This window comes from Pseudorasbora parva, chromosome 9 (assembly GCF_024679245.1).
Source record: "Pseudorasbora parva isolate DD20220531a chromosome 9, ASM2467924v1, whole genome shotgun sequence".
Classification (NCBI taxonomy): domain Eukaryota; kingdom Metazoa; phylum Chordata; class Actinopteri; order Cypriniformes; family Gobionidae; genus Pseudorasbora; species Pseudorasbora parva.
Window position 1 is genome coordinate 31065151 of NC_090180.1, and position 26510 is coordinate 31091660.

At 38.0% G+C, this 26510-nt stretch overlaps 1 protein-coding gene across 1 annotated transcript; it reads left to right on the plus strand.

Moving 5' to 3' along the window:
• The first annotated feature begins 567 nt into the window (after nucleotides 1-567).
• On the plus strand, nucleotides 568-26354 carry abcf3 (ATP-binding cassette, sub-family F (GCN20), member 3). Its single transcript, XM_067452227.1, has 21 exons — nucleotides 568-774; nucleotides 10352-10493; nucleotides 11222-11298; nucleotides 11977-12032; nucleotides 12149-12246; nucleotides 12427-12549; nucleotides 13621-13887; nucleotides 14609-14689; nucleotides 14877-14936; nucleotides 15061-15117; nucleotides 16814-16836; nucleotides 16925-16980; nucleotides 17154-17354; nucleotides 19965-20041; nucleotides 20133-20177; nucleotides 20264-20396; nucleotides 22748-22836; nucleotides 22919-23010; nucleotides 23513-23645; nucleotides 25585-25672; nucleotides 25864-26354. Exons 1-21 carry the CDS (start codon nucleotides 666-668, stop codon nucleotides 26020-26022), a joined length of 2166 nt encoding a protein of 721 aa, XP_067308328.1. The 5' UTR covers nucleotides 568-665; the 3' UTR covers nucleotides 26023-26354.
• The last annotated feature ends 156 nt before the right edge of the window (nucleotides 26355-26510 follow it).

A 26510-nucleotide genomic window follows, 5' to 3' on the forward strand; every position in this document is an offset into this window, starting at 1 on the left:
ATCATTCGGATCACATTTGCTGGGAAAATGTTTGGATCTAAAAAAACAGATAAGCGTAATACACATATGATGTTTGTTATTTGATGCATTTATATAGTCTTCCCTCATCAGTGACACATGGGAGAGTAAAAATAAACGAGTTTGAACCAAAAAACAAGCAGGTGCTTTTTAAGAGTAGTCAAGGCTAAGTTACGAAATAAATTAATATTTTTAAAAATAAATTATACTGTGTTATATGAATGCTATAATAGTTTATTATTATCTATGTTGGATATGTAAATAATATCATATTTAATGTACTGTGTGTTTTCCGTTCAATGACCATTAAAGTTTCTCAGTTTTTATTATTTAAATACAGTCATCCCTGCGTACATGGACTGTGTTGTCACGTGGTACCTATTACTTTTTTCAGCGCTGGTCACGATGCCTCAATCATAGTGCATTCTGGTAAATATTAAAGGCGTTTTCATGTAAATCGTTTATAGAGAATTAATTGAATGAGACTGCTGAAGTGGCTTTTCATTTGTATGTCACTCTCTAGTTTTGGACTGTGTACATTAAGACGAGTACATTAGACATAAAACGTGAGATTTGAATGTAACACGCACTTCTGCTCGAGCGATTGTTGCAGCGTTCGTCCACGTGTTATTGGTGCGCCTGTGCGCATGCGCCTCGTGTCCGGCCCGGTGAGTGTGTGTATGATGGCGGCGTATGTGGAGATACTGAAGAACGAGTTTCCACAGATCGACTCTGAACTCTTCGAATATATCACTGGTACTGTACAAATATATGACATTAATATACATATGTAATGCCTTATATGCGCTGTTAGTGTCAAGTCTCCCGTTATTGACAGGAGTTCATTCATTAAATGTATCAGTTCTGATGATGTGCTGATCATGCTAGCAGACAGTATCACATAAATCTGAAGAGTTACTGACATCAGCGCTTAAATAATTTAGTGGAAACGCGAGTTATCGGTTCAATCAACGCATTATTGCGTTATAAGTTCATATTTGTGAAATGAAGCTGTTCAGTAAAGTTTGACAGTGACACCGGTCTCATGTTTCAAGACACACAGATGAACTATTTCCTCATTAATATAATATAATATAATATAATAGTTTGTGCCTGACAGATGATTTTCTCAACTTTGTGATAGTCAACTTTGCGAAATATTCTTTGATTGAAAGTCTTGATAAATTACGTCATGTATGTGAATGACAGAGAATCACACTGATGTATGATCAGTAAAAAAAAAAAAAAAAAAAAAAAAATATATATATATATATATATATATATAAAGTCCAGATTTATGAAATTAATGAATGAACAAATCTTATGACTTCATTTGCTATTTATTTTCTCCTAAAACATTTATATGCAGTGACAGCTAATTATAAATTAATATCATGAAATAAATATATAGTGTTTGTATGCAGTACTTAATGCTCCATTTCTTCAGGTGAAAAGAGAATCTTTTAGGGCCTTTTAGGGCTGGTAGTTTATTGAAGGAATGAAACTATAGACATAAATTAAGTTGTGAGCACTTTAAAATAAAACAGTGGCTGAACAAGTCATATGAATGTGTTTCTTTATAGCAACATGATTTGGTTATTTGTTGAACTAGTGTCTATATATTGTTGACTATGTTAATCTTAAAGTGAAATACAACATATCAGCTCAATTTTAGGAGAGTTTAGGGGACATTGATGATCTGGTTGCCCTTCACCCCTTTCTGAAATAGCTATAATGCAGAGTGATGTTAATATCCCTGTTTCAAAGATCAGCTTTTGCTTTTTGAGCTACTTCTGTTGAAGAACTGAATGAACACTGGAAAACTGAAGCTGACCCCCCCCCCCCCCAATGTTAAAACTTATTAAATGGTTAATTTAAAAAATAAAGATTTTGAAAAGAAAGTAAAGCAGACATAGAAAATAGAAATGCTCTTAGGCTAAATATCACAAATATACACATTTAATAATTTGTATATTTGTGATATTTAGCCTAAGGGCATTTCTATTTTACCTTTATTTTATTTTTTTCCTGATCTTATTAAATGTCTGCTTTACTTTCTTTTCAATATCTTAAATTTGATCAATAAATTCAATTAGAATAAGACACTGATTGGCTGTTACAAGTCAAATTAAATAATTACACTGAGAGAAATAACAACTTTATTAAAGGGGTACTTCAGCGCTGGAAAGATGAATCTGTATTTAAACTGGCTCATTATTGTAGTAGAAATGTGAAATTATTTTTGAATTTGGTGCTTTCTAGACTGAGAAAAGACAGAAAATGTATTTCTGTCTCATGGGGATGAAAACTACAATTCCCAGAATGCTTCGCTGGCCTGTGAGGCCATTCCCAAAGCCGTCTACTGGATTACCGTGAAAGAGAACCGAGTGTTTACTGAGTTAGAGAACAGACACTACAATTAAATACTGAACGTGTCTGTTCAATATAACGATTGAGACGCCGCGTGAGTCTCACAGCACTAACGCTGCAGGAGTCAGATTACATTTAACGTCATAAATGAGCTAAGAGCTCTTGTGATGAGAGCTGAGGTAATCGCGACCACACTCGCGGCATACATTCACAACGAGTGTTCAGTCTGGCGCGTTTCAGTTCATGCCTTTGGAAGCTTAACATTCATAGAAATTAATTTGAGAAGTTAAAACGCTTACATTGCTTAGCATCCGTTTAAATGAATGCCTGCAGCTGCGAGCTGTGCTGTTAAGGTTGCAACATACTCTGCAAGAACAGAGAAAAAAGTTCTCGCTCCCAGGGCTGCGAGAACAAAATGACGTCATTTTGTTTCTCGCAGCCCTGGTTCGGGAGTTCTCGCAGCTTGTTCTCGACACATTGCCTGAGCAGAACTTTTTTCTTGCGGGTGTCCGAGAACTATTGTGTGATTGGTCAGAGATTTAAAGTAGGCGTGGTTAATGCGGAGAAACGCAGATGATCGGCACCTGCTTTTCTCGTGAAGTATGGAATGTACTGCCAGAACGAACGTTATTCTTGTTCTTGTCACCTCGAGAAAACGAACTAATTTCTTTGTTCTTGCAGAGTATGTTCCAAGCTTTAGTGTGATCTCCCATCCCCCGCACAAGTTGAAAACATGAGGAAATAGCTCCCTCTGCTAGCTGTAGTCTTTAGCCTCTGGATAAACATTCCAAAGATGACGCAAATATCGTCAATTTGCGTCACGGGAGGAATTTTTCCAGAAATAAAATGCATAAATCTCTTGTCTCAGGGGGATATGAGAGGGGGAAGCACAATCATTTGATTTTACTCCAGGGTTTCTACTGATACAAAGCCATGTGCTAATCGCTGAAGTAACCCTTTAAATAGTGTTATGAGATTGTTTTAAATATTTTTGGAATGTAAGTTTGAATACACTTTTGCTACTTTAACGACGGAAAAAGCAGCCTGGCACATGATCCAAAAGGGTTGTAACTAGTCTCTTAATGAGCCATGGTGGTGTTTTGGGCGAAATGTGCAATACACCAATCAGAGTTGCATCTCCCCTTCTCTTTAAAAGCCAGTTGTGTTATCACATGGCAGATTCGCTATTTCCTTGGCTTAATTTGCCAGAAGAAAGACTGACCGCTTCTCAGGAATGTGTACATGTGTTGTGCAAAAACACTTGCGTTACACCTGGCGAAGGGCCCACTGAGTCATTCATTCAAACAGTCGATTCAGTCAAGAATTGAGGCTGTTGTGTATGAATGGGTTGAATCTTTGACTCAACCAATTTGTTAATTCAGTGATGATAAATGAAACGGTTGGATGTTGCTGTGAGATGCGTTATGGTTTGCTGTAATCTTTGTTTGGAACTGTTTTCACTGCTGAAATAGATCAAACACAGTCAATATATTGTCTAAGTGACATAATATATTACCTTTTTGTTTATTGAACTTTTAAAAAGTTTCAATTGTGATGCATTGTTCTCTTAATTTCTTTTCTCACTGAGCTAAACTTTTTTCTATTGGGCGGACATTTTGGTCACTTGAGCAAAAACATTCTTTATACCTGACAGCATGTACAGCATGCGTAAACTCACAAAAAATGGTTTCATCATGCAGTTATAATAACTTTAATATGCCATTTATATATATATACATTATATTTTATTTAACTCTTGTTGAACATGAACAAAGGCCCCTTTGCCTGGCCCCGTGGATGGGAAATTTTGTTTTAAAAAACGAAAGGATGGAAGCGTCGACAAGAGCATGGTTGTGTGCTAGCTATACAACAAACTTAATGGCAAACATTGCACTGGTCTACTGGACAGAAATAAATAAACAATATTTTGTTGATTAAGCTTATGTATTCAGTCATTATTCAATGGTATACTAAAAATCCATGTGAAAAATTACTTCTCACTGTTCTCAGGTCAAATATTTATATGCTAATAAAATGCGATTCATTTCGATTAATTAATTACAAAGCCTCTAATTAATTAGATTAATTTTTTTAATCGAGTCCCGGCCCTAATATATATATATATATATATATATATATATATATATATATATATATATATATATATATATATATATATATATATATATATATATATATATATATATATATATATAATATAAAATCATTGAAAGCAGTTAAAGGGGGGGTGAAACACACAGTTTCAGTCAATCTCATGTCAATCTTGAGTACCTATAGAGTAGTATTGCATCCTTCATATCTCCGAAAAGTCTTTAGTTTAATCATATTTATAAAAGAAATATGGGCTGTACCGAGTCTTTCCGGAAAAAAACGAGCGCCTGGAGGTGTATCGTGTGGGCGGAGCTAAAGAATCACAAGCGCGCAAAGCGGTGACGTCCTCAAGCGTGGAGAAACCCATCTATCTCAGCTAATACAGATAATGATCCACAATCAAATCTGAGGCTGAAATAAACTGAACAGGAGAAACGGCAACATCAGGACGTCCGTCTCTGTGGTATGTAAGTTACTGTATTTAATGGCCTCTCCACATTTCTGTGTCTTTACTCGCAGTGTATGAGGACGGTTTATGGACTATTGTATGCGACTAGACCTTAGAGGTAGCAAGCAGAACGGTTTTGCACGTCAGACTAGTGTAACGTTATACAGAGAACAACAATGGAGTAACCGTTAGCGCATTTGAATGACGAAGCACGCGATCGTATCGTTTACTGATGTTTACTCATGCGACGGTAGCCAATAGCAGAGACATTTGAAGTTGATTTACTCACCGGCATCTTCCAAAGCAGGACCGCTCTGTCAAAAACACACTTCTTTGGTATGATTTGGTGAAGTCCTGTGACAGCAGTGACCGTGGAAATCCACTTTGCGACGCGACTGAAGCGATGCCTTGAAGCTTCCCGTCATTTCTGCGTTCAAATCGGTTCAAATGCAGCGCTGCCTTCCCGGGGCGCGACATAAGTGTTCACGGAGGACTGGATCTGCACCTGAGAGACTGTTTACAGCGTGCATTTCCTCTCTCTCCCTCTAGTTACGCGTGCGCGCACCCTTCCGGGAGAAGAGCCCGTACAGCCCATACAAGGACCTTCCGCTCTATTTAACGTCAATTAGACCCATACTCGAAAAAAACTCGCCGAAACTTGTGAGAAACCGGAAGGAGTATTTTTAACACAGAAATACTCCATCAAACGTCCAACATTAGTTTTTGAAACTTTGTCTATGTTTAGGATGGGGATCCAAGTCTTTAACAGTGTAAAAAGCTCAGTATGCATGAAACAGCATTTCACCCCCCCTTTAATTCAGGTCAAATTAAGTACATTTTAATTTGACTGAGAATTATTATTATTATTTTTTTATGTGACTGTTAACTGTACAAATCTTCTTTACCAAGAAAAACTATAGACAATGTTCAATATGCTGTACCTTATTAAATGGCAGTGATCCAATGTAAAACAATCCCTTTGTGAGATAAATTATTTATTAGGCTTACCATATAATATTAAACCAGCCTATAATATTATATCAGTTAATTATATCATATTATAATTATATCAGTTAAAAGGGTTAGTTCACCCCAAAATGAAAATTATTTCATTAATTACTCACCCTCATGTCGTTGGACACCCGTAAGACCTTTGTTCATCTTCGGAACACACATGAAGATATTTTTGTTGAAAGCTGATGGCTGAGAAAAGCTTCAGATAGGCCAGATAAAAAAATCTAAATAATGACTTTATCCGCCAAGTTATTGTCTTCCGTGTAGGTCTCGGACGTGAACTCGCGCGATAGCGGCGCTCCTCCTCGCTTCTGGGTAATGTATCTGAACAGTGGATCTGCGCCATATTCTCGCGCATGCATCAAGTTCACTTCAATAACTTGGTGGATAAAGTTGTTATTTGGATTTTTGTGCGCACTAATGCAACAATACAGTTAGTCCACGGTTCAATACATATCTCAGTTTTTAACCACGGTTTTTCGGTTTGGTTTTTGAGTATTCTATTCTTAGGTGAAAGGAACAGAAAAGAGTTAAGGAAATTTCTTTTTTATTTTTTTAATTTCTTTCTTTATTTCACTTAAAAGACTTGAAACCCTTTACTTAAACTTAAAACTTTACTTAAAAAACCATTGTACACATTCCCAGTGCATTGTATAATATAAAATAAATATATATAAAGATTTACAGTGGCAGCTCAGAGATGTACAGTAGCATTTAAATATGAATTTGAATGAATAAATGTCAAGGGGGTAATCTAGCGCTCGCAAAGCGTTCCACCCATAGGGGCGGCCATTGCTAACCAAGCCATCACCTGCTGTTAGCATCCCATTGACTCCCATTCATTTTTGAGTCACTTTGACAGTGAATAACTTTACATCTGAGACGTTTAAAGACTCCATTTGTCCATTGTTTATTTCTTAAGAAACACGACAATGTATAAAAGGCTCCATTACCTTGTATCTTACACTATCGCCCCGCAGAAGCTGTTTTTGTAAAAATAGGCTAACGATTGCGTCATAACCAACGCGACCCTGTCGCACAGTTGAGAAATTACCGTATAGACCTGAGGAGACGCTCGCAGGCAATCTTTTACTGTCTATCAGACAGTCGGGGGGACGTGGAGACATAAAGTCTGATAAAGTCAAGGGGGAAGAATGGGGAGAAGCCCATAGTGAGCCAAAAGCAACGGGAGAAAATATTTAAACAACGCGATTCAGCTTTCACTTTCCACATCTACTAGAAGACTCACAGCTGTCAGACAGGAGGCTCACGTCACATCTACGTCCTCAAGCTCAGTCTGAGCCGGCGCAGTTCGCTCAGCCATCAGGAAGTGAGTGCCCCTAGGTTGACTTCATTCTTTCGCCGTAGACGTCAATGGGAACGCTCGGTCCATTTCTTTTACTGTCTATGATAAATGTAGGCTAAAATTAAAACTACATATCCTTCAATATTAAAGGTGTTTTTTTTTATTATTATTAATTCTTTTTAGAGGTGAACTGTCCCTTTAAGGACAGCGTGTTCACTATAGGCTGCGCTGCAGTCAATTGAAGACCTGCTCGCATCTCATAGACGCACGCAATTTTACTTTCACTTTAGACCTAACCGACTGTGTTTATATGTTAACATTGTGTGTATTTGACAGTATTAGCACAGTAAGACTGTCCAGTAATTACGCGTATTCAACAGACGTTTAGTGCGCGCGCAATGCAAAACTTGCAAAATGTTTAACCGGCATGGCTTTAAAACGCGGGTAAACACCCCTTAACTTTAGTGCATATGATTGGATATTTGCTAAAATCAGCACGTAGACTGACAGGCACACTCAAACAGAGCCGAAATAAACTGACAAAAATATTTCAAACGGAGAGAAATGGAAATAATTATTTAAATTAAATGGTATTTTGATCGGTTCAATATTCAGTACAGTATTGTGGCATCCCTAGTGCGCACAATAACTATTTTCGTCGCATTGTAAAATTATTGTACAGCCACTGTAGTGAGATGGACTTTGAGTTTGTAATGACGTCTTTAGTGCCTTTTATGGATCTTGTGACTGGGAATGTACTGAATGCCAATGGAGGCAAATCTGAAGCTTTTCTCAGCCATCAGCTTTCAACAAAAATATCTTCATTTGTGTTCCGAAGATGAACGAAGGTCTTACGGGTGTTCAACGAAGAAAAAAAAAAAAAAAAAGAAAAAAAGTTAAATAATTAGATAGATCTAATAGCTAAGTATGTTCAAGGGAACATGTGAACTCTTTTATAGTAGTGTAAACAACTGTGAAACCCAAAGCACACACGGACACATTTATTTAAACTGACGTGTTGCTGAGGTGTTTTGAGTTTGCAGTTTGCACGCTACACTTGTGGTGTAACTGTAAATGTCTGTTTTGTTACCGTGCAATGCCCATCATACGTTATTCCACCACTTAATCAAGCCACTTTTTTTAAGAGATAATCAGTGTTATTCACTTTACCTGTCATAATGTTATGCCTGATTGGTGTATATAAACTAGAGCTGCACAAATGAATCGTTAAAAGATCGCATTCTCAATTCAGACACCTACAAAATCTCATTTAAATGTCAAGGATTCACCTGTGTCTATTGAATTTTGACATGTATGATCACATCATAACTAGGGCTGTGTATTGCCAAGAATCTGGCGATACAATATAGCCCCTTTCACACTGCACGTCGGACCCGCAATATTCCCGGCACATTGCCGGGTCGCCTTCTGTGTGAAAGCAACCACGTCCCGGAATTGATTACCGAATTGAACCCGGGTCGGGGACCTAGTAACATTGCGGTATTCGACCCGGGACGAGTGCTGTGTGAACAAAAGCCAAAACTAATGCCGCAACGTGTACATAGTTATCGTGCGACTCCTAGAGCTTGTTTTTTTAATAATACAACCCTGCAGTGCCAGAAGAGCTAGTCGGTGTTTTAAACGCAGAGAGTGTTCGTATACAAAAGAAACTAAAATTAAACAAGCAGAAATGTGCGCAAACTGGACACAAGTCGAGACCTTACTATCCGCGCTGAAGCTGAGATTGCTCGCCGTTATACGTCACATCAGGATGTCACGTGTCAACTCGTTCCGGGACCGTTACGGGTTGTGTCTGAAAGCGCACATATTACGGTATTTCGCTGGCAGCGTGAATGGACCAAATCTAGCGGCCCGGGAAAAAATGCCGGGTCGCATTATCCATGTATTTGCCGGAATCGCAGTGTGAAAGGGGCTCATGTATCACGATACAGGGGTTACGATACAATATATTGTAATATATTGCGATATTGTAAGAGGGGCAATATATTGTGATTTTTTTTTTTTTTTTTTTTTTTTTTTTTTTTTTTTTATAATTTAAAAGAATAAAGAACACAGCCATATGCCTAAAACAAGAGACAATGTATTTTATTTAATTAATACAGTATAATTTATATCACTAATCACCATTTTATGCAGTCTGAGTAAAGTAAAATGAAAAGTGACTGGAGGATTCTTTATGTGTATACGTTTTAAAGGTTCACAGTATAGCAGTGGCTATTTAACAACAGAAAGTGCAGTCCATTTCATGACTGAATGACTGTTTGTTTTATTTTTAATACAGTTAAGCTATTTTCTATAAAGCAGTCTATTGTATAAAGTGCTATTTCAAGTACTGAACTGCAGAGCTGATGCATCCATATCCACATCGCTATGATCTTTCATTCTGCTGCCACCGCTGTCAGTTTTGGTGTGTGTTTATTTTGTTACTGAGAGGATAACTTGCAGTACATTCTATCGAAACGCTTCTCAGCAGCGCGGGTGACATCAGGATGTTAAGCGAGCTCTTAGTTTCAATGTGTTTCCCGAGTATTAGATTTTAACTTGGCCTATTTTGCAAACAAAATGATTCTTGTTGATTTCCTTAGTGGCTTCTTTTTAGCTGAAGCCAACATGAGTCCACACTTCAGCTCTGTATACTGCAGGAGCAGAATAATTCTATCGTCTTGAGAGCTGGGTTTGCTAATGCAAACACTAGCGATGCACGCACTTTTACCTTGCGCTTCTCTGGCTCCGCGTCAGTTATACGTTCTGAGATAACACTGCCATCTAGCGGTTGGGTGTTATACATTCTGTGGTTTAAACCGAACACAAAGCCACGAATCTTGGATGTAAATATATAAATATCGATACAGTGTTTTTTTGAGAATCAATACAGTATCGCCAAACATAATATCGCGATATTCACGTGTATCGATATTTTCTTACACCCCTAATCATAACATTCAATAGACAAATTGGCAATAAAAGCATGTGTAATGTGTGAACTGTTTTGAAACCGTATTTTTCCAAGGTACACGTTGAGTATCGTGTTCTGACTGTGTGACGTGTGTTTTATTGCGCAGCCGTGTTGGGAAGTGGCGGCTCAGATTTTGAGGATGCGGAGGAAGTGTTCGATGCCATCGGTGGTGTTCTGCAAGAGGTTGGTGACAAGAATGAAGACGACATTCGAAACATCTGCTTCCAGATGTTCAACACACTCCAGCTGTAAGTTCCAATGATCCCATCCTATATATATATAGGATTTGCTGAGCAAATCACTCCGCACTCCGCAGAAGTGGAGCAGTGCTGCGCCTTCTGAGAATATTGTCCACAGTATGTATATGTTTATAAGATAGCTGTGTCTCATGTAACCTTGTTATTTGTACATGCTGTGACTATACACATGCAACATGTAAATAGGAAAATGTTGGCGTCATTTTGTCACTTTTTGAGCAGTAGGATAGCTGAAGCCATATACCTCCAGTCTTTGTGCTAAGCTAGGCTAGCGGGAGTGCGTGTCAGACTGAGTTATGGGATGCACGAAGATGAGAATGATATTGATATATATATATATATATGGACTTATCTAACTCTGGGGGATACACTTAATAAGCCAAAGTCCCAAAAAGTTGGCGTGTTCCTTTAAATGCAACTTTGAGTCCAGCTTCATATTGCCTGAGGTTTGAAAAACAGTCAGGCGAAAAATACTTGGCACACACAAGCAAGTTCTTGCCCACTCTGTCTGGGACATTACCTTCATAAAAATAAATAAACCTTTTTTCTTCTGAAGCTGGGATACTGCGTAAGGACACCTGTTATCTGAACACAAAGCCGGTTGCATGCCTGGGTCACCTCATTGTTTAAATGTAGTTAAACGAAAGGCAGCTTCGTTAGCCAACGGTTTAGCTTCGTTAAAACCAAGTAAAATCCATGATTGTGCTTGTTGTTGTCAGGAGTAAGTGTGACTCTGGTCAGCAGCAGGTGCTGCTAGAGGCTCCAGTGCAGTTATCACAGGTGTCTGCTGACGCAGGTGAGAAATTGTTTTCCTTTATTTCATCTTTGTTTTTTACTCTCTCAGTGTTGATAGACAACACTAGATGACATAAAGCATGCATGTGATGGATTCCAGTTGTGGCATAAAGGGTTGTACTTAATACAACTATTATTTTATAATTTCCTCTTCCCTTCCTTTTTTTCTTCTCTTTCCTAAAAACAGTCATAATTGTAATACACAACCATTCCTTTAACCATGAGAATTAATAAATCAATATTTAAGTTTTGTAGCTTTTAGTATGACTGTTATCCTTTAGGTTATAAATAAGATGGTGTCTTTCAAAACAATGACAAAATCCGCATTTAGGAGATATAAGCATTCAAAACTTACAGTCTCTCACTTCCGTTAAAATCAATCGATTTTCAAGGAGATTTTACATGGAGTGTGTGTATTTATATAAAAATAAGTATACACTGTACACATATTATGTAAAAACAAACTTTTCGTGATTAATTGATTGCCCAGCACTAATTTGAACCAAATATTATTGCCTCATTGTTATTAAATATGAATGTTAAGTCATTTTAAAGGCTATTGTTTGCTTGGTTCTGTCTTTATTATCACAAAAAAAAAATAGATTACTCGATTGATAAAATAATCGTTAGCCAATTCTAGTCCAGTTTAATATATAATTTAAATATTCTGCTCTTTCAGCGACATCTGTTAATGATGTTCAGGGTATCTGGATGATGAAGAGGAATCCAAGTACAGTAAGATCATCTCATCCGCCTATACAAATGATGTTTTGAATATGTCCAGCACCATCAACTGTGATACTTTACTTCTTGTAAAATGTAACTTTAATAATCTCTCCTGTTCATGTTAGACTGTGAATGCCAAGAAACTAGAGAAAGCTGAAGCCAAACTGAAAGCCAAACATGAGCGCAGGAATGAGAAAGACTCACAGAAAACATCATCTCCACTGTGAGTTCTGCTTCATCGCAGGGACGGACCAGTTTCTGTCCTCGACTGTTGGAATTATGAGATGCTTTTCTCCCAATTTTAAGATGGACATTATATAATGTTCAAATAAACACTAATGCTAAAACCATTTCATTGAGATCAGTGAATAACTGTTGTTCTGTTTATTAATGTGTTTTCCAGGGTTTTGGAGGAGGCCTCAGCCAGTCAGGCGAGCAGTAAGAAGGAAAATCGCGTTGACTCATCTGGGAAGAATCGGAGTTATGACATACGCATTGAGAATTTTGACGTGTCTTTTGGGGAGAGGTGAGAAGTCACTTGATTTAACAGAAACACTGGTATCTAAACGACCAAAACTAATGGAATTAGAAAAGTTTTAAATCTGTGTGTATTACATATTTACAAATGGATGTAACCAGAAGCACAATAACTGCTCTGATGGATTCAACAGACTAACTAATATATTAATACATTCACATCTTAACACTATGACTTAAAGGGTTAGTTTGCCCAAAAATGAAATTTATGTCATTAATGACTCACCTTAATGTTGTTCCACACCTGTAAGACCTCCATTCATCTTCGGAACACGGTTTAAGATATTTTATATTAAGTCTGAGAGCGTATCCAAGTGTATGCGCACTATAATGTCCATGTCCAGAAAGGGAATAAAAACATCATCAAAGTAGTCCATATGTGACATGAGTAGGTTAATTAGAATCTCTTGAAGCATCGAAAATACATTTTGGTCCAAAAATATCAAAAACTACGACTTAATTCAGCGTTGTCTTCTCTTCCGCGTTTGTTTTGAAACCTCAAATAAAAATTCAAACGGTCATGAATCAGTGGATTGATTCATGATTCAGATAGCCTGTGTCACGTGATTTCAGCAGGTTGGTAGTTTGACTTGCGATCCAATAAGTTGATTCATGACCGTTTGAATCTTTATTTGAGGTTTGGGAAAAAACGCGGAAGAGAAGACTGCTGTTTTTGTTATTTTTGGACCAAAACGTATTTTCAATGCTTCAAGAGATTCTAATTAACTAACTGATGTCACATATGGACTGCTTTGATGATGTTTTTATTTCCTTTCTGGACATGGACCGTATAGTGTGTATACACTTAAATATGCTTTTGGACTAAATATAAAATATCTTAAACTGTGTTCCGATGATGAACGGAGGTCTTATGGGTGTGGAACAACATTAGGGTCATTTCATTTTTGGGGGAACGTTTTTGGGTTCATTTGAGGGGTCATGACATGGATTTTTATTTTATTTTAATATGTTCATTGAGATTCACTTATAATGTTCATCTTATTAATAGAAATGCATTTGTTGTGTGTTTAAACATAAGTTATGTTTTCCCCTTGTGCAGGTGTCTGCTGCAGGGTGCCGAACTGTCTCTGGCCACCGGCAGGCGCTACGGTCTCATTGGTCGTAATGGACTCGGCAAGACCACTCTGTTGAAGATGTTGGCGAGTCGGAGCCTACGCGTCCCTTTGCACATTTCCATTCTGCACGTGGAGCAGGAAGTGGCCGGAGACGACACCATGGCTCTACAGAGCGTTCTAGAAAGTGACACCGTTCGAGAGGAGCTGCTGAAGGAAGAGCGTACACTCAACGCACACATCGCCAACGGAACGTACGTCAACTACACTGACCAATGTGTGTTTGTGTCATATAGTGCCATGTGCTGGACGCTGTGCTGTTTTGATCCTATATTTTATTCTTTAACCTCAGTTTGGTAGCACTATGGCTGTTGATTTATCATGTTAATTTGTTTGAATTAGTTGTGTGTGTGTGTGTGTGGGGGGGGGGGGGGGGGGGTGTTCAAGTTATTAATGCACCCGTCCTGCCCCAAACCTATGTAGTTCATCTGACATTTCATAAAGTGACAAACATTTCATAGTTTCATTTAAATAATTAATATGCAGAATAAAGTGGTGGGCCTGGCTGAGTTAGTTAGTAGTGTGCTGTTGCTAGTGTGCTTACCAAAACTAGCCGTTCTGGTAAGAGGTGGGGCATTTCCCGAACACGCTGGAAGACCTTGACCAATCACAACACACTGGTCTAGCCGACCAATCATAACACACTGGTCCAGCCGACCAATCAGAGCGCATTGTGGCCTTCAGAAGGAGAGGCTACATAGAGACAGGAACTAAACAGTGTTACCTACAGACTGGGAAAAGACAAGCTGTAAATATGTGCAAAATATTTTTTATTTTTGTTTACATTCAAGCATGAATACATGTTCTAGTACAGCCCAAAAACAGACTTTGTAAAACGGCATAATAGGTCTTCTTTAATATATTTCTACTTTTAGCTAAATCTTCTGTTTCTGTGTCTCTTATTCAATCTTTCAGTGCAGAAGGGTTAGAAAGTGTCCGTCTTTCTGAAATTTATGCTAAACTGGAAGAAATTGAAGCCGATAAAGCACCTGCCAGGTGAGTGGAAAATTATTTGCATATTTACTGAATAAATTGGAATTCATATTTTTTTCAGACAGGCAATAGATCATTTTACACACAATTTTCATGTATTTGTAGATTAGGCAAGGACATGTAAGCATAGTCAAACAGTCTGATGAAAAGGTCATGTGATTTTTTTTCCCCCCTCCCCACACTCTTTCAGAGCATCAGTCATCCTTGCTGGTTTAGGCTTTTCATCTAAAATGCAACAGCAAGCAACCAAGTGAGTATGTTGCCATGCAATGACGGCTGTTGTTTCTCTCTCATAAATCTTCTCTCTTTATAAGTAAATAACGTGTTGATTTATAAATTGCTGCATTGGTTCTTGATGTGCGTGTTTCTTTAAGGGAGTTTTCTGGAGGCTGGAGGATGAGGTTAGCTTTAGCAAGAGCCCTGTTTGCACGGTGAGTTTATTATTCATATTTAAGTATTATATAGTGGTGCATTTTATATCACAAATGCATAAATTAAAGGAAGTGTATGTAAGATTATGACCAAAACTGGTGCTGCAATCACTTTCAAATTACCGTAGAGCGTGAATCAGCGTGTTCAAATGATTGCGAGACACACAAAAACAACATATGAGCGAGTACAGGCAGATTTAACATTTTTAGATGACCATTTACAATTTAGGAATAGTCATTTTGACATACTTTCTTGTGATTAGAACTGTGACTGATTGCATTGATCATATGAAGCGCGAGCTGCTCAGCTCCTCAAAGTGAAAGCGCAAACATCATTTAAAATCACGATATCACATTTGGTTTTAGTAGTATGATTATTTAATGCATTTTAGATAGTTTATACTTATATTTATAGTGCTTTAATAGCAGGAGAGGAGGAACATAGCGACTAGGAGAGATGCTGCCTGCATTGAAAGTGTAATTGTAATGCGTGAGGGGGGTTACATTTTAGGAGTTTCAGTGACATTACTACATTAAACCACTATATATAATGTTGAATATAATGTATAATGATGCAATATTTGTGGATCTTGATGATAATACAATAATAATAATATATTTTAATAGTACCGTATTTTCCGGACTATAAGTCGCACTTTTTTTCATAGTTTGGCTGGTCCTGCGACTTATAGTCAGGTGCGACTTATATATCAAATTTAGTTCATACTGACTGACAAGAATAAACATATAGCCGCGAGAATGCGCTCTATGCTGCTCCTGTAGCCTAATATTTACTTATAGACAACAACTTAGAAAGACTGAACACAAAAAAAATGCCCCCATAAAGAAAATCTTATTCTGCAAAACAAACAGCATGTTGTAAAATATGCAGCGGAGAACGAGTCTCACAGCGTTCGTCTCGCGCGGCTGAGCCTCTCCCGGCAGAGAGTTCAAGCGTCTGTGGACTCGTTCCTTCAGCTCTGGCCATCTTGCTTACAGTCCGCAAGCAGATTTCTTTTTCTTCTTCATCACAGTTAAAGTAACCTCTGCTTTTCGCCAGTCCCTTACAAGTTTCTCACTCACTTCAAACTTTCTTTCTTCTGCTCGGGTTATGCAGTGAAGCGGGCACGAGCGAGTGCACGCGAGCAGGTGCTCGCATGCGCGCGCGGGTGCTCGCGTGCTCGCATGCGCGCGGCTCCAGCTCTGCCCTAATGCGACTTATAGTCCAGTGCGACTTATATATGTTTTTTTCCGCGTCATGACGCATTTTTTGACTGATGCGACTTATACTCCGGAGCGACTTATAGTCCGGAAAATACGGTAATACTTAAAAAAAGTAAAAATAAAGTTCATTGATATTGTGTATTGTGATTGAGTATTGTGATTTATATCGAATCGTGACACAAGTGTATCGTTACACCCCTAGTATAAAGCTATTCAAAACATAATTTAATGTAAACTGTATTAATCGTATTTAATAATCGCAATAACAATTTCAAGGGAATAATTGACAATTATGACTTTTGTCATAATCGTGCAGCCGTAAATTGAAATACATTCTCTTACATTCAGTTCCTTTAAACTAGATTATAATTGTATGACTTAGGTATAATTTATAAGGTTGCTTGGTTAACTAAACAGTGTATTCAAAGTTATTTGCGATAATAATTTTTTTTTTTCTGATACTATTTTCCAGACCTGATCTTTTGTTACTTGATGGTGAGTAAAATGTACTGCGTAAGGTGGCAATATTGATATTTTGTGTTTAAATATTGATGCATATCTTATTTTAATCACTTCTATACAGAGCCCACAAACATGTTGGACGTTAGAGCCATTCTGTGGCTGGAAAACTATTTACAAGTAAGTGTTCTAAGACAAACATAGTTCAACAGTTTGCTTTAATGGCTGACTTTTCTGCATTTAGCAGTGCTGAAAGAAAACTAATGGAACGACATGTTTTAATGGCTAAACTCTGGTAATATTGTAGTTCCTACAAAAGCTTTGGAAGTAATTGTACTGGTTTTTACCCCTAGACATGGCAGTCCACCATCCTTGTGGTGTCTCACGATCGTAACTTCTTGAATGCCGTGGTTACGGACATCATACACCTGCACTCCCAGCGGCTGGAGAGTTACCGCGGTGATTATGAGAACTTCATCAAGACCAAAGAAGATCGACTGAAGAACCAGCAGAGAGAATATGAAGCTCAGTTACAGTACAGAGAACATATACAGGTATCACAGCAGATCAAGCAGCTCCTCTGCAGAGTTTTTTCCTTACCTGACTGTACGTTTAAAGGAGGAGGAAGTGTGACAGAGAGCTCTCATTTGTGTGAAATCGTAAATGTCACCCAGGTTCTTAAACGTCTTATTTCAATGCAGAAATCATTCTAATATGCTGATTTAGTGGTTTGTTTAAGTGTGATTATCAGGTTTTTTTGCGTAATATTTTTGTGCAAACTATGATACGCTACCATTCAAATGTTACACGTAAGTAGTTATCATCAATATTTTGATATGTATCGATACTGAAGTATCTTAAATGGTTCCAATACACCTTTTCTGCAGTATCAGTACACTGACTCTCACTCACTCGTCTCATTTGCTCCCCGGTTGAATAGTGTTACAGGGCCTAAAGTTCAGCACAGGGTTGCAGTTATTGCACATAATTTTAGTCTTTCCTGCAGGTGTTTCACTCAAGACTGCGCACCACTGATCTATACAAGTGGCACGCACATAAAGTGTGCCTCTCAAACAGCTTGCGAGTACCAAATTGACTTCTTTTTTGTGGCTTATTGCACTCAAACGATCAGATACAAACAAAGCGCATGTTGTGTAACAGTGTATTGGATCCGCGCATAAGCTCTTAATGTGACAGCAGCCAAATGACTATCGACTATCAAATGACTGTCGTTTTAACTTATATGCTGGAAAAGGTGACGTTTGCTAGAAGGATCGAGTGAATGATCTGTAAGCAAAGTAGCTACGGTTGTATTTTGTAATACAAAATATTAACCTTTGTCATTAGACACACTGTTTAGTTTTGTATGGTACTTGGAGTTTCCTATTGTTACTGTACTAACATCTTGTGTTATCTAGACAATGCTGTCTCTCTAAGAAACTTTCAATTTAATCAAAAATTGTTTAAACAGTCAATAAGTGGATAAAATCGCTACTTACTGCTTGCAGGAATACAGTTGTAATTGCCACTTTCTTCAGTTTAAGACGCTGTGCGAAGCTTGCTTGAAATGGGCTGGACAAACGAACAATCTTGAATTAAATTGACGTGGTATCCGATTATAAACATCAACCATGACTGTTGACATTTTTTATCTGTGGAAGGGTAGAAAAGACCTCACGTCCCCTGCACAGCCTGGAACATGACGTGTGTCCATGAGAGCTGCCGTTTTCGCTGTCCTCTAGTTGTCGCTTGTTTACCTGCAGTCCCGATGATTCGCTCCGTCAGACAATGCTGTCCGCCTGACAATGCACATTTGGGGGCGTTGTTGGGGGCGTACATATAAATGATCCCCAATGATTGTGTCACGGTTGGCGTTATGCTGAGAATCAATTCAAAACCCATAACATCATTAGCTAATGATTAATTAAAGCAGACAACTGTAAGTTGAACTGCATGGCTTTGACTGGTTGTGGTAATTAACACGTTAATTTACATTATTAGTTAATATAATATGTTATTAAGGAATTAATAAATTGACATATTTAACTAATTACAATTTAATGATTACTTAAAGGTCCCGTTCTTCGCGTGTTTTCGAAGCTTTGATTATGTTTACAGTGTGCAATATAACATGAGTTCATGTTTCGCGTGTAAAAAAACAGTATGTTTCACACAATTTACTTAGCTGTGCACGCTGTTTTCTCTGTCCTAAAAACGGCCTGATGATTTCCTTGTTCTATGAAGTCCCTCCTTCAGAAATCCGTAACAAGTTCTGATTGGGCCAGCGCTTCCCGTGTTGTGATTGGACAGCAGCTTAGCGCACTTTGCCCGGAAAGGTCCCGCCTCTTACTATAACGGGGAGATGCAAGCACTGAATGTGCGCTCTTCTCCACGTGGGAGAGCAACAAGACCACGCCCCTATTTTGCATGTTCTTTTGGGCAGAGGGTTATTTAACAAACAGTTCTAGTGACGTCATTCCTGCAAGGAAGTGCAGAGGTATAGTCCAAACCGGCCGTTCGCTGTAGGCTTTGAAAGGGACCTTCTGTTAAATAAAATATCTCGTTTGGCATTGAACTTTGAGATTTATAATTTTACAGGTATTATTTATGCTCTAACAGCAACATTTCACACTAACTAAAGTTTGAAAGATGGAATCGCGAAGAACGGGACCTTTGAACTATTAATCACTCAGAATCTTCATTAGTTGCTGATTCAGTAATCATTAATAAATGAGTTAGTTCACCATTAGTAATACATTAACTCATGATTATCTGTGCATTAGTTAAGCATGAATTAATGCATATTAGTGCACCTTTATTGTAAAGTGTTACCAAAACTTCTTTCAAAAACATTAAAATATCTTAATGTTTCCAAACTTCAGTAATTTATATTTAAGTAGTGTAATATATTTTTGAATTATGGCTGCAACAACAAAATGTGAAACAAGAAAACAAGATATGATCGTGTTGTTCATGTCTGATATATTAAATAAATTGTTAGTATTAGTTGATCAATGTGGGTTTTTCATTGCCTGATGGTGATTAGGCAAAATTGCCAAATTACTTTTTACTCAATGTTTTCTCAATGCACTAAAATTTGACTGTTTGTTATCCATTGACAAAGCTGCCAGCTGAAACTCATGTTAATGTTGTGTTTGTGTCAGGTGTTCATTGACCGCTTCAGATATAATGCCAACAGAGCCGCTCAAGTGCAGAGCAAGCTCAAGCTGCTGGAGAAACTGTAAGTGTGACGTGAGCAGCTCACATTTACTCACTGGTCAAACACACACACTCACTCTCTAACTCTCTCACCATCTGTCTGTGTGTCACAGGCCTGAACTCAAGCCCCTCGTGAAGGAGGCTGAAGTCATCTTACGGTCAGTGTCTCTCCAGATTCCTGTTTGTGTAGTAGATTACCGTCTGTCAGAAGTGAACGCGTGTTTTTTCTCTCCTCTCCCAACAGTTTTCCGGATAACTTTGAGAAGCTGTCTCCTCCGATCCTGCAGCTGGACGAGGTGGAGTTCGGCTACTCTCCAGACCAGCGGCTCTTCAGCGGCCTCAGCGTCTCGGCTGATCTCGAGTCTCGCATTTGCATCGTACGTGTTTGCAATAGAAGATGAAATGCTGTGTGAATGTCCTGCTCGTATTATTTCCACGACTAGTAATTTATTTGATTATGCACATTTACATGAGTGAACTTAAAACAACTTGATCTACTCTAGATCTACAAAAAACTCCAGAGTATTGCTGGGCGTTATGTCCAAAAATGTATATCACTATTTTTTTTTTATTATACTGTTTCGTGGTATATGACTTTTTTTTTTGCATGCATGCATTACATGTTAACCACAATTTCTACTGACTGAAAGAGGAAATACTGCAGTAGATTTACTTGAACGCCCTATTTTACTGGATATTCCACAAAAGAATTATTAGAGGTTTGCTAGGCCCCACAAAATGGGAGACGACAACAACCAATAAGACCTGCAACACACTCATTACAGAGCCATGAATATTAAAGTATGACCTCAGAGAGAAAAAAAACAATGAGGGCACCTTGATGTATTTTAAAAATCTAGCACTATATAACAACAAACTGCCAAAACGATGATGAACCGTGGAAGAACATTTAAAAGGTCCAATGATGTATACAGTACATTTATGAGTGCTACAGTCTCTGAACAAACGACACACATCAGTTATACACAGAAATAGTAAAGAAAGTTACTTTTTTGCCCATTCTTCTTAGAATCTTCTGTCCACATCTTTGTCTTCTATGTATTAGAATAAGCCATCATGTCATCGGGTTCATGATCAGATAGACGGCTGTATCATTGCCCTTATTTGCACATATATTTCATTTGAAGACAATGTAATTTAAATATGTGCATGTTAAGAGCACTAGAGTATATGAAATATGTCCATAAAAAAAACTTAAACGCGCTCACTCCAGTCTGTATCTGATTATGATTATGCGCGCGGCACGTTGTTTGAATTCCCCGCTGTAATGCGATCTCAGCTGTGCCCTCACAAAAGTGAAAAGGGACCCCCCTGCGCTGCACCGCATTCTGCACATTCTTTAGGCAATATATGCGGGTATTGCGGTGTAATAAAAATTCATATTATAACAAATATAAACGTATTTATAAATATAAATGTATTCGGTATGAACCGGTATACCGCCCGGCACTACTCCAAAGCTTCCTGGTCTTTTCTGAGGAGATGACTCTTACTGTTCTTTATCATTTAGTCTCTCTTTTTTTAAAACAGTAAAACTTAGATGGTTATAGATATAAATTTACCCCCCAGAAAACTTGCAGTAATTTAATTTATTTAAAGTCATTGTCCCTATTCGAGATGCTTACCAAGTTGATTGTCAACACAAAATCATTGCTGAAATAGACATTTCCGTTAAAATGTTTGAATGTGAAATATCTGTTTGATATCTAAAGTATGGCTTTAAACCATACTATTGTTTATGTACTTTAAATATGTTATGCAATATTTTTCTGTTGCCGCCATGCTTCATTTTAAAGGATTATTATTAGGTAACTCCTATCAGTTAACATTACAAATAAATATATATATATATATATATTTCAACTATTTTCCGCCACAATACCATGGTTACAGTTACTATATTAAATCCATGGTGAGCGTTAGTAATTTGTGGATTGTAAAGCCTTCTTTAACTTTGTTTGTTTATGGCACAATGTGTCTCCTGGTTTCCACATCAGCCTTGTTTAATTAGATATGGTTTGTAACAGAGAATTCTACTCTGAATTTGAATGTAACCCACTAATCTTGCAGTGAGTTTATACATTTTGTGGCCAATTTAAATGCTTTCTCACATAATCTCCTGTTTTAACGCATAACCGATATCGGCCCGTGAGTAAACCTGTTCTGAGTTTGCGGTGAATTATTGTTCCGAGCTGATATACGCTCCGTGCTGCGCAAATCAAACGAGAAGTGTGCTTTTGTTTAGTTGGATGTTTCTCATATGCAGCAGTTTTACTGTTTGATTTAGTGTTACCTGTAATTAAGCATAATTTAGCGTTATTACTATAGTAAATACATGTAGTACCATGTAACTACATCACTTTAAAATAAAATGTAACTTGTCAAATAAGGCGCTAACAATATTTGTCAGTCAGCACAGTTTTAATGGATTTTTTGTTTTGTTTAGTTTTAGTAACTCTTATCAGTTAAAGGAGTACTTCAGTGCTGGGCAGATGAATCTGTATTTAAACTGGGTCATTAATGTAGTAGAAATGTGAAATTATTTTTTAATTTAGTGCTTTCTAGACTGAGAAAAGACAGAAAATGTAGGGGGGGTTCTATTGGGTTACTCCAGGGTTTCTACTGATACAAAGCCATATGCTAATCGCTGAAGTAACTCTTCAACAAAGAGCACATATTCATTCATTCATTGACTTTGTCTCTGTAGGTGGGTGAGAATGGAGCAGGTAAATCCACTGTCCTGAAGCTGCTAATGGGAGAGTTGACACCTATCAACGGTGTCCGATACGCCCACAGGTGAGCATCACTGCGACACCGAAGAGACTACACCACATCTGTCTTTCTGTCGGTCTCTCACATTTTTGTCTTTTCAAAACAGAAACTTGAAGATTGGTTATTTCAGTCAACATCACGTGGATCAACTGGACCTCAATGTCTGCTCAATAGAACTGCTGCTGAAGAGATTTCCCGGTACTGACTCAAACTGCCACTTACATTCTCATCAAAAATCATCAGGATTGCACCCCTGATCCCTACAGAGACACTTCTGACTGCTCAAGCCCTGTTCATTAATGAAGATATTCACACTTAGAATGTCAAGCAGTTTTTCTAGGCCTTTGTTACTCGTGTCACATCATCTGAGGATTTGACGCATTTAAAGTCGACATGAAATCAATATTAAAACAAAATTATTGTTTTATTGTGATTGAGAGTAAGACGTAAGAAGATAATTCTCCAGTGTGGGTGGGGGAAATAATATTAACTAATAACAGTGTCCTCTAACCCACCCTGCATTACCTGCCCATGATAATATTTTGCTTCTCAAAATATTTGCTGCTTAGCTGTTTTTGGTACAGCTGTTTGTCTGTATACTACACAAATAATTTATAATGCATCTTTTGCCTCATGCTTTAATTAACAATCTAATATCAAGTACATTTAGCTGAACTCTCCTCTGTGTTGTTGTGATCAGGTCAAACAGAGGAAGAGTACCGTCATCAGCTGGGTCGGTATGGCATCACGGGGGAACTGGCCACACGTCCAGTGGCGAGTCTGTCAGGAGGACAGAAGAGCCGCGTGGCTTTCGCTCAGATGACCATGCCCTGGTAATACACTGCTCTGACATGGCTTTATGTATTTTTGTTCCTGCAGTAATCCTGCCGCTAGCCCTCATTTACACCTGCATTTTTGTCACCTGACCAAACCCAGTTTACTCCTGCTATTAAGATGCGCTTTGGTCGATCGGTTCACAAGTAGATGAGGGAGACGCGTTCCCGTTTACACCAGGTCTTTTGTCCACTTTCAACCACTTTTGTCCTGATTTATTCAAGGGAAGGGTCTATGGGCCTGTAAATGTATGGGTTTTTTCAGATCTCTCAAACTAATGAGTGAAATGATCTCACACCCTACATATGAACACAAACAGAGACAATGGAAAAACATACAGAGAGGAGCAGCTTTATTTTCTGCTCTGATAGCCGAACACTGTGAGTGAGTGTGTTAAAAATCAGGAATGGTGAGAGAACATTGTGCTTGGTATGTTTTTCATCTTCAAACCCAACTTTAAGTTTGGACAAGTTTAGACAAAGTGTAAATCCCCTCTGACTAGCGCTCTTTCCGTAATGTTCAAGCATTAGGTCAGTAGGGGGTCTTTTAGTGGCTCTTTGAACACATTCGATCACATGAGTGTCTACACTACAAAAGCAATCCGATCAATGAGTTTACAACTACCTCTGGAAGTGGTTGAAAGTGGACAAGCTCAAAATGTTTTAGACCCCGTTTAGACTTATGATCACACTGACCAAAACGCATCTTTACACCAGTTGAGTTCAGAATTATAAGCCCCCTTGGTAAATATGATCAAAGATGGCTGTGTTTATTCTTTTGATCTTTCATTAAAGTAAAATAATTGAATGTGGGGGGCAATCATATTATAAAATAAAAATCTTTTTTCCTCTAAAACACTTTGGACGTAATTATTAGCACCCTTTTATTTAATACTTTTATTTAACAACCTTTTCATACCTCAACTTTGCCAAGATAACAGCTCTGAGTCGTCTTCTATAATGCCTGATGATTTTGGAAATCAAAGACCATTCCTTCATACAGAATCCCTCCTTCAGATTCCCAGCTCTTCTCTTCAGGTCAGGGAACTGGGATGACCATAGCCAAGGCTTCATTTTGTTCTCAGTGACACATTTTTGTGTTGATTTTGATGTTTGTTTTAGATCATTGTCCTGATGGAAGATCCAACCCTGGCCCATTATAAGATTTCTAGCAGAAGCTGTCAGGTTGTTGTTTTTTTCTGCTGTTTTTTGCTATATGATTATCCATGATAACAAGATATCCAGGACATCCAGCAAAATGATAGGCAAGAAATGTCACAAATCCAGCAGTATATTTAACCGTGGGCATGGGGTACTTTTTATCCCTGTTTGCACCAAAGCCATCTGGTGGGTTTGCTGCCAAAAAAGCTCGTTGTTTAGTTTCATCTGACCACAGAAGCTGCTCCCATCTGAAGTTCCAGTCGTGTCTGACAACTGATTATGCTGGAGTTTGTTTTTGTGCATGAGCAAGAAGGATTTTTCTTGAAAACCTCCCAAACAACATGTGGTGATTTAGGGGTTATTTCTGACCCCAAGACTCAACTAATCTCTGCAATTCTCCATCTGTGATCCTTATAAGTCCTAGCTGGACAATTTCATGTTCCTAGTCACCCTTGTGTGCTAAAAAATGTAAATATGAATGGGAAAATACTATATTTATATAGATATTTTACTCCTAAACAATGTAGGGGTGTCAAATTGTCCAATGTGTTTTGGAGAAACATTTATTTCATAATGTGGTTTATTTCTAATTCTTTTACGTCAGTGTTCGATTTTTGTGAAAATATATTTTTTTTTAAATGAAAGATCAAAAGGATAAACAATGCAGATTTAATTTAACAGCCATCCTTGATTTTATATTTACCAAGAGGGTTAATAATTCTCGCCTTAACTGAACCTCATTTTCACAGATTTTAACAAGCCTGACTTTCTTTTATAGCCCCAACTTCTACATTCTGGATGAACCCACAAATCATCTGGACATGGAGACGATTGAGTCCTTGGCAAAAGCCCTCAACATTTTTAAAGTAAGTGCAGAATCTGCTAATGGTGTCCTCCACTTTGAAAAAGCAGATCTGATGTGTTCTGAGGTGTTTACAACATTTATCAAAATTCATTATATAATTGTAATCACTTGATGTTAAACAAAACCGCAGGAAGTAGCTGGAGCTAATGAAGTGTTGTCTGCAGAAACGTGATGCATGTTTTTCTCTGTCAGGGTGGTGTGGTTCTGGTTTCCCATGACGAGCGTCTAATCCGGATAGTCTGTAAGGAGCTCTGGGTTTGTGAGGCCGGGCGAGTGCACCGTGTGGACGGAGGCTTTGATGAATACAAGGATATCTTACAAGAACAGTTTCGTCGGGAAGGATACTTGTGATGGTCTCCTCAAGACGCCTGTTTACCTGCTCTGCATTACAAACACCAAAACTGCCGTTTTATGAGAGCGTCCATAGTCTCGCGGCCAGCAGGTTGGATGTTCTTTCTTGCCAGTTGGATGTTCTCACTCAAACCCTTTCAAACTCCCTAACTCATGCGGCTCAGACACATCCCCCGGGTTCATGGCTGGACGCTCCCTGAACTTTTATGTAGAATGACATATTAAAGATTAAAGAAAGGCGAAGTGGACATATGCACTAACAGATGTTATACACCATACGCTTTTAAAAATCACTGAAAATACAGTAATAAAATAATAACTGTCCAACATTTTTAATTTTGTGTCTGGTTACTATTATTAATTGTATTCGTTTTGATTTTATTTCTTCATTTGATAACCCGATCCATCAAATGTAGTTCACTTGCTTAAAATAATGCATTTTGTATCTTCTCACTGATTAGGCAAATGTATTTATACATATAAGCCTA

Coding starts and splice junctions, on each gene's coding strand:
- abcf3 (XM_067452227.1), top strand. CDS start 666: ATGCGCCTCGTGTCCGGCCCGGTGAGTGTGTGTATGATGGCGGCGTAT. Junction 10,494..11,221: donor ATGTTCAACACACTCCAGCT/GTAAGTTCCAAT, acceptor TGTTGTTGTCAG/GAGTAAGTGTGACTCTGGTC. Junction 13,888..14,608: donor GCACACATCGCCAACGGAAC/GTACGTCAACTA, acceptor TCAATCTTTCAG/TGCAGAAGGGTTAGAAAGTG.